At 44.3% G+C, this 9288-nt stretch overlaps 1 protein-coding gene across 5 annotated transcripts in view; it reads right to left on the bottom strand.

Moving 5' to 3' along the window:
• Positions 1-182: 182 nt before the first annotated feature.
• Positions 183-9288, bottom strand: part of adgrd1 (adhesion G protein-coupled receptor D1) — a 35296-nt gene continuing 26190 nt past the window's right edge. For all 5 annotated transcript variants that reach the window (XM_030357819.1, XM_030357821.1, XM_030357820.1 and 2 more), the window contains 10 exons: positions 7191-7294; positions 6363-6474; positions 5623-5776; positions 4236-4302; positions 3842-3908; positions 3622-3713; positions 3399-3525; positions 1872-1913; positions 1690-1782; positions 183-1584 (listed from right to left, as the gene is read on the bottom strand). In XM_030357819.1, coding sequence (XP_030213679.1) covers positions 1489-1584; positions 1690-1782; positions 1872-1913; positions 3399-3525; positions 3622-3713; positions 3842-3908; positions 4236-4302; positions 5623-5776; positions 6363-6474; positions 7191-7294 — 954 coding nt within the window. In that variant the 3' untranslated portion in view covers positions 183-1488. The remainder of the gene's footprint in view (positions 1585-1689; positions 1783-1871; positions 1914-3398; positions 3526-3621; positions 3714-3841; positions 3909-4235; positions 4303-5622; positions 5777-6362; positions 6475-7190; positions 7295-9288) is intronic.

Here is a 9288-nt window from a genome sequence, read left to right as displayed (position 1 = left end):
CCACCCACACTGTATCTCTCCTCATAAAGTCTAAGATGTTAGCAAGTGTTCAAATCCCTAAATCGAAAAAAAAACTGCTTGGTTTGACACCAGCAGTGTTCACGTACTCCTATGATTCAAGGGTCAACAATGTGCAGTATTGCATGAAAGAAAGGGAACTTTAATAAAGCCAAGACACTATATTATCATATTATCTTGAGTATTTAATGAACATAATGCAAAGGAAACAGAACAACAATCTAGCTAGTACCTTAAAAACGTTTTGATAAATACAATAGAATACCCTTTCTAAAATACTTGAAAGCAATCACTGAATATTAACTTGCCTACGTATAAAAAAGAGAAATGAGAAGTGAGAACATGAGTGATTTTACAGTAAAGCATGATGATGGTGATTCAGTGTAAGATCAATCAAGAGTAAAACAAAATTCCATAAAATCTCACAGTTTCTGGACAATATATAAAATATATTTAAGTGTAATTTTATTTAATTAGGCATTCCTTTCGAATGAAAATGAGCCTCATATCAAGCTGAAAACTGAAAACATAATTCACAGAACTGTGTCTGAAACACAGCCGAGTATTTACTACCCATCCAAAAAGCATCATACATGAAGTCTACAAACATTCGAGGTACTGCAAAATACCAAAGTTAATTAATTTCTCAAAGAGATCCTATGAACACACCTGTGAAACAGCAACGGACGACATATGGCGTCTGAATCGTGTGGTTGTTAACAGATATCGGATGACAGAATACGGAACAATACATTTTGAAATAAATAAATACATTGGAATGTTTGGTTTCATTTACTAGTACAAAGTTATTGTTTTTAAGTTGTTAAATATGGATTAATACTGTACATAAGAACATTGGTTTTGCAGCCTAAAACAGACCAAATAAATGAAGCAATGTGTCATTGTGGATTTAAAACCTTCATTAACTCCAATTCAAGACATGAACAGATCTTTACCACTGCCTACTATGAATATGGTCCTGTCAGCCAAACACTGTTATCCCCACCCTATTAAAATGGTACTGAAGTAATGTACAGGTCCGAGAGCATCACAGCGCCCTTAAATAAACTCCGGCTGAAACAAACAAGAGACGCGGGCTACGTGGGGGAAAGCATTAACCCATGCCCTCCCTCTTCTTCTTCTTCTTCTTCTTCTTCTTCTTCTTCTTCTTCTTCTTCTTCTTCTTCTTCTTCTTCTTCTTCTTCATTTCATTGTTTTGATCCAATCCAAGTCTCTAAATGAGGACACAACATCGTAGCTCAGTCCTCTGCGGCTGCCATCAACACCCAGAACCTTCCTATTTAGTATATGTTTTGCTTTGTTTTCTATCTACATTTGAGCGGACCATAAGGTAAAGAATTATGAGCAGCCATACTCTGGCCAGTGTTGAGTCTATGCTAGCAGTTGTACACGTTCGCTCCTCACTCGCATCGACCGCCAGAGAGACAGCCGACGTTGAGCCAGAGTTCCTCAGACGGCCGAGAGGTCCATGCGGTTCGCAGAGTTGGTGCTCTTGTCCCACGTGTTCATCTTGGTGGGGGTCATCCCTTCCTTGTTCCCGTTCATCTGGAGGTCATAAGAGGACGGGGTAGGACAGGGGGATGGAGAATTAGTGATTTGTAAGCAATGGCTGAGTTCTGGCCGATTCAACCTGCCGTTGACCACACTCACAATGTCGGAGTTGAAGGGCTTGACGTTGATGTTGCGGATGGAGCTGCTGGTGAGGGACCACACCTTCGTTTTGTGTTTGAAGGCAGCTCTGACCTAAAAGAGGAAGTCCAACAATGAGTCCCGTTCAATGAGGGTTCTATAAACCATTTGTACAGAGAGAATGGGGACAGACAACTCCTTACCTCAGAGTTCAGGAGACAGTGGAACAGGAAGACAAAGAATCCCTGATGAGTAATACAAAAATACAATGAACCAGGAGTGCAAGCAGTCACACGCAGTGTTCACAGCCCACCCACTGCCTATCCCAGCAGCCGGCCTTGTCAAGCCAATCACGGGGTTAGTGCTGTTTTTTTTACTCCCATAACCAACACGCACGCACGCGCGCGCGCGCACGCACGCACGCACGCACGCACGCACGCACGCACGCACGCACGCACGCACGCACGCACGCACGCACGCACGCACGCACGCACACACACACACACACACACACACACACACACACACACACACACACACACACACACACACACACACACACACACACACAGGTTTAATAGTAGATGCCGTTTATGTGTGATTTTGTGCCACCTGCTGGCGAAGTGGTGCATTACGCTTAAGAGCAATTGCCTGGGGTAGTTCGGAATTTTGGACATAGGGGCTGATTCCCAAGTTAACCTTGGTGTTCTTTATCATTGGAGATAGTTTTCCACACATTTCATTCAGTCCTTCTAGTTGCAGAGTTTGCTCGTGCTAGGCTAGCGCATGGCAACGGGCAATACTAGCCTGCTAATAAAACAGTCTTACCCACTCCACAGTACACCCGAGGCAAATCAACTATAATGCCAGACGGTCGATGTAAATGTCTGTGTTGATAGAATAATGTTAGAGATAAAACCAACCATGGAAGGGAGTCTCAGAAGGATAAAAAGTGATGCTGCATACATCAACGGCCAAACAATATCACCGTACACGCCCTACATCAGGTTAACAATAAATACCATCTGCTATCAATACAAACATTTCTATATTGCAACCTTCATTTAGACTACTGTATCTTTACCCATTTTGAAATAATGAGTGCAATACAAATGAACAACAATGGCAGTTTGTCTGATAGGTGTGGGCTGATTAGCCGTTACAAGTCATTTTGGAAATCTGACCCTTATGACATCACAGGTGGCCGTGTCCACCTAGATGTGTGCTGGATAGATCAGTCTAACAGCCTATCCAGTGGAATGAAGCAAACGTTGCTCATCTATCCGTCACACATCTAGGTGGACACGCCCACCTGTGATGTCTTCCTACCTATTCAAGGGGTGCAAGTTGGTTGGCGCTATCCTGCTAATTTCTCTTTGTGAGAAATAAGAAGTGTGGCGTCTGAGCGTGTGCATGGGTTGAAATGAGTGAGACTTCAGAGCCCTGCAAAATATGGCATGTACACCAATTTTCTGAGTCTTTCGGGCAGATATGCCGAGCGAATCACTTTAACCGTGAATTATAGTGCCCCCTATCGGAATTTCGGAACCAAACTTTATCATGACCTGCTTACTGGGGATATGTATATAAAGTCCACCGCTGAGAAATAAGCACTACCAATCCGGAATAATAACACCCAAAGCCTAAAATAACAAATACCGTAGGTATCCACAGTTACACTGTGAATACCTAATTAATTTTCCAGCAAACACCCCATCAAAACTCCTTACTTGTAATGAGTTAAACACTGCGAAGATGTAGAGGAACGCCAGGGAATGTGTGTTGACGGTGAGAACGCCAAAGATCCAGGAGATGCCCAGGATAGGCAGCAGCACGGCCACCGCCTTGGCAGTGAGCCTACACAGGCAGCAGGGGGAAAGAGGAAGGTTACGGCCATGTCTGTGGTCGGAATCAACACCATTCAGAGCAACGTCCATGTTCAGGGGAACTCACCTGACAGCGTTGGCATCTCCGTGAACCTTGTAGCTCTCTGTGCTAATGCGAGATATGATACGTGTAACAGAAATCAGGATGCCAATGTTGACCTAGACAGAGAACACACGCATCGCCTGTGTTAGACCACACCATGTGGACACGTGTGGAACGGTAAACCAAGCCAAGACTGAGTCAAACAGAATAAAATGTTGTAACATTTGAAATGGGCCTTTCTCACCACAATGACAAAAAGTGCTGGGGCCACAAAGGCCCAGATGGCTCCGTTCTTCAGAGACAGCCAACAGCTGAAAGAGAGCAGGGGGAAGGTTCAAGACCAGCCATTATCGACCGCTAATGGCTCCATTTCCAGTTACAGTTATAGCTACGGTAGCTGCGGTAGAAAAGTGCGTAGCGCATGTCTCAATGTCCAGTGTATTGAGTCATGCTGTAAACACGGATAATGTCTTGTGTGTCTGATGTTTAGTGACAAATGACTGATGTAAACTAATTAGGGGGAAATGGTTCAACCCAGTTCCAGTTTGATGGTTATTACTGGAGTATCAAGGGTCAGACGTGAACTGAGGCTCTTCATGCCAGAACTGTTGTTTGTGCACACAGATCAACTTATTTACTTATCAACTTCTCCGTAGCTGGTCATGGACGAGGTCATGGAGACCACACAGATCACCAGAGGACAGCCTGTATGGGGAGACATGTAGAGATGGTTGTCGCTGTTTGATGGTCAACTTCATCAGCAAAGAATCACAGTCATCATATTTAGGGGGCCAAGCACAAAGGTCAAGATGCCCTATTGTAATTGTTAGTGTTTATATAGTTTATTTATTTTTGTTACATTTTTAAATGGAAAGAGAGTCAAAGAGTTGTTAAATATTGTGTGCATAACATTTGGCATTATACTCCAATATGTGCTGCAAATTGGAATTGAAGGACGCTGTTAAAAAGCATCAAGTTGTCACCATCAATGGTCCTCATGTAACAATGTGATGTTTGCTCTGTTCAGACCCACGGTTATCGCCATAGCAACACAAACGTTTGTTATTATAAAGTCGTATTTCCAAATAAGTAATGGTGTCTTTGTTTTTTCTATTATTTTAAGCATGCCAGATAGATAGGTGTGGTTTGGAGGGTCGCCTGAACATTACGGTGTTCCTTAAATGGCTTTAGAGGGTCTTGCCCCTATCCATCTGGGAATATATATAAACTGAAACAAAGTCAGAGATGTCCGTGCTAATTGTGCTTGACCCAGGTCTTTGTTGCAACACGTTCTCCAGTGTTCTCCACGTTCTCCACTATTTATCTATCTATATAGAACTCTTAATACATCACAGACGTTCACAGCTCCTTCTTGCTGCGACCTGACCCGTGCTCCACCGCTCATTGAACATTACCAGATAAAAAAGAGATCTTTTACTTTGAAAGAGGAAATTAAACGAAAAACTCTCTGAGATTCATTGTTGCAAAACAGCGGGAACCATTAATGACAAAATGATTGCTTTCCATCATACGTGTGTGTGTGTATCCGGCATTGGGTTTTGCAGTTGGCCCACGACGAGAAAGAACTACTTTGGCAGAAAAATCTGGTTACTCATATGAGGGAGATCTTATTTCCACTAATTGTTTCAGTGTGCGGAGAAGGAGAGAGCGAGCAGGGAAGCTCAGCGTGATGCGTTCAATGTGTATTAGCTGAACCCGGGTCTGTCCACTTAGGCACGGCAATGGTACGAGCGCAGACAAGTCAAATATGAGTCATTGTTTGATACCGAAATAATGATTTAAGTGATACGTGTGCGTGTAAGAAGGAGTCGGTTTGAGGGGAAAGTGGCTCCTGTGAGTTGCGAGATGCTTTCGCCGCGGTTACTGACAAATAACGGAAAAAGAAAACGATCCTTTGTATATTCCTTTGCTAAATTCCAATATATAATTAATATTGTTATTGTTATCATTCTTGGTTATTATCTATACGTATATCATTTGGTTAGCGGGTAGCGGTGGGCGTACCCCAGCCAATGGCGTAGTAGTACAGGTGTTTGCTGCCCTCGGAGCCGAACACCTTCACCACCATGCTGTAGAGGTGGAGGCCCTCCACCAGCATCCAGGAAAACGCACTCAGGAAGAAGAAGTGCAGCAGGACCGCCATCACCTTACAGGGCAGCTGGATCGCAGAGGCACGCACCCACACAGAAACAGACAAAGACACACACAAACACACACACACACACACACCGCACACACACACACACACACACACACACACACACACACACACACACACACACACACACACACACACACACACACACACACACATACACACACACACATACACACACATTCACATTCACAGACACACACATACACACACACACACACACACACACACACACACTCACACACACACAAACACACATACAAATTGGAAAATATGCACAATCACACACAGACACGCACGGTCATAACAGCACGCACAAAGAAACATAAAGGCAACCACAAACATTCACACACACGCACATGAAGAAGATTAATCACCTTTATTTCTGGCTGGGGTGATGACCTCAATGCTTGTTAAGGGGAGGAGGGGAGGAAGAGGAGTAGAAGGAAGGAGGATAGGGGAGGAAGAGGAGTAGGGGGGAGGATGATAGGGGGGGGTAAGGGAGGAAGAGGAAAAGTGGGTAAGAGGATAGTGGAGAATAGGGGAGGAGTAGAGGAGGATAAAGCAGCTCCAGGGAGGAGAAGCATACCGTGCCGGGCTCGAAGCGAGAGCTGATGAGCAGCAGGATCTCAGCCACCAGGATGGCGAAGGACAGGTTGGCGTGGATGTGGTAGCGCTGGTTACGGATGGTGCTCACCGACCTGCATACAAAAGCCGAGTACAGTCAGGTCCCTCAAGCCAGAGTACTGGGCCTCCTGTACGACCCCATGGATGTCTCTTCAGTAGACAGAGGAGAGTTCTGCACACCCCGACTAAATCATCTACAGTCAGACCACGGCTGTGCTCATGATCACGTCGATTGAAGGCTCGAAATCCTCAAACGTCATGATAACTCTCACAGTCTGAAGAGAAGCAGAACCAGGGGAGAGAGGATACAACGCTGGACAAACGGTAACTAGACAGGGATTCTGCTCTGACTCTCTTAGCTCTGGCAGTTAAGATAGTCATAATCAGTGTCCATGTTCATATGTAGAGTTCATATGCGATTCAAGACCATATACAATCACTGCAAAACACTGTACAAACGCACTTTAATAAAAGCACAGTATAAACCAAAATCAATAAAATCTGTGTAAAAACAACACACATCCATAAAATCGGTTCTTATCAATAAAAAGGCTTTGCAGCCACACACACTGAGGTAGTAAGTCAATTGAAATCTGTTTTGCATGTTCATGTTTGAAAGTCATTCTGCTCCATAAGGCATGATGGCGCCATGGATACAAGCCAAACCAATCTAAAGTCCCAAAAATAAAAATACTAAAGTTATGAACAATAAATAATTATGAATAATGAGGAAGCTGAAGGATCAAATGTAGACCAATGAAATAGATGCAAATGATGCGACTGTACTCACGACAGGATTGCAAAAGTGACCAGAGTAATTGCGAGACAGAAGATGGAGATGGAGCAACCGATGTAGCCGATGATGGACAGTGCCACCTGGTGGACCTCACTAAGCTGTGCACAAATAAAAAACAAACAAAACGACAAATTATACATAGCAATAAAGTATAAACACATCATTATCTTGTTTACGAGTCGATCTTTTAAGCAATCCGCCATGATATAAACCACAAGTGAAGCCAGAACTCTGGAGATGAGCCAGAATGCAATTAAGGAAGCAGCGACCTCTGTAGGCCGGAAGGGAGCCTAGAAGCATCGCTACACTTTGGGCCTTAATATTACGCGCCCTTTCCAAGATGTACAGAAGTAAGTGATTAAGGTTAGACACTCCCTGCCATACTCTATTCCAGAGGCTCTGCCATGTTTCCTTTAGTGTTCACTAGAAGACGGGGTGGCCAGGAAACATAAAGTGGTCTTGATGAGATGGATGCTGATCACCGTGTTAGTGACCCTCATTACTGTCTGACATCATGTCATTGTAATAAAGTTGAGAAGGATGAAAGAAAAAATGAAAGCTTTCTGAAAAAAACATATTAAGGAGCTCGGTTGCTTTTTGTTTTGAATGGTTTCTCTCTTGCATCTTACATGATCTAATGCTTTTGTTATGTATATATATATATATATATATATATATATATATATATATATATATATATATATATATATATATATAACCTTTTTTATTAGAAAAAATTCTAAAATCATTGTTGGGGTTAATAACACATTAAGCAATAGATATTATAATTTTGTTCTTCAGAAGACTTGTTAAAAGTGTGGCTAATCCTCTCTGATCCCAGATTTCCCATCTGGTATCAGTAGATTAAAGGTAAAGGTGTCTTCTGCTGGGAGGGGGGGGGGGGATTCCATCCAGGCTGCTACGAGGATCTGGTTTTGATTCCCCATGAACCCTCCCTGTTATTAGGGGCTGTGCAGTAGGGGGGGCCCTAGGGATTTTGCAGCTGAGGAACCGGGCCCTCCACTAATTAGAGAGCAGCTCGTGGAAAGTATAGACTCAGACGGACCTCTGCTACCCAAACACAGAACCCTCACCGAAAGGCCCTCTTTTTCCTATTTAGGGACACCATCTGCAAGTCACGGCCGTAGCACAGTGCTGAGAGTCTGGACAACAGTGAAGAGAGGAAGAAACCAAAACACTGTGGTGGTGACAGCAGCCGGCAGGGAAGTCTGGCCCCCAGCCCCTGCCGTTGGCAAACGTGCTTCGCAGAACCGTCAGATAAATACGAGGTGAACAGTAAAAAAGGGAAACTGCTGTGGCTTGAAGTTGTTCCTGATTTCCATTTGATTGCATGAGGAACAGCAGATACCATGTGTCCGACTTAATAAGACAAAAACCGCCTCCTTTGTGAAACTCACGGTCCAGGAAGAGGAGAGAGACCGACTCCTCTGGGGAGCTTAAGGCAGCAGCACACCATTCTGGTATTCCACAGAGCTGCTCCTCATGAAGACACGAGGACTAGCGACGCCGCTCGGGGTCCCCCAACTCCGCTCAGCCAGAGCACAGATCCACATTGAGACGTGCATCTTGCCCTGCAGAGATGTCCTCCAAAATCAGCAAGGTGGGTCGCCATGTGATGATACACCACTCCTTTCCCCCCAAAACCCCTCACCCCAGTCCAGTGACCAGACTAGTGAGGAACACAGTAGGACCCAGAGCATGGTCTGCTTGTATGTACTGCTGCCTCCCCAATGCCTTACACCTTGGTGCATTTCACTCTCCAGTAAGCAGTGACCCAGCAGGGAGCCAAACACGACTGCGAAAGGCAAGTTCAGGTGCTTATTCCTGCTTTGATTGATCTTGATTGCATTGTTCTATTATTGCAATGAATGTGGCTCTTTGCCCTGTATTGATTCAGTGGAGCATTTGTTCATGTCATGTCTGCCCATGTTCCCACATTATCCAACCTTCATAGGGACCGGGGTTTCCCCATTTGCATCTTTCAAGAGGTGATCAGTGTACCCGTTTGCCTTAGTCAAACCCTTAGTCAAACTGGGGTAGACATCAAAGGCACCAGCACTGTTACTGCTGC

This window comes from Gadus morhua, chromosome 6 (genome assembly GCF_902167405.1).
Source record: "Gadus morhua chromosome 6, gadMor3.0, whole genome shotgun sequence".
In the NCBI taxonomy this organism is placed as follows: domain Eukaryota; kingdom Metazoa; phylum Chordata; class Actinopteri; order Gadiformes; family Gadidae; genus Gadus; species Gadus morhua.
The sequence above is the reverse complement of the archived record's forward strand: the minus strand, read 5'-3'. Positions and strand labels throughout refer to the sequence as shown.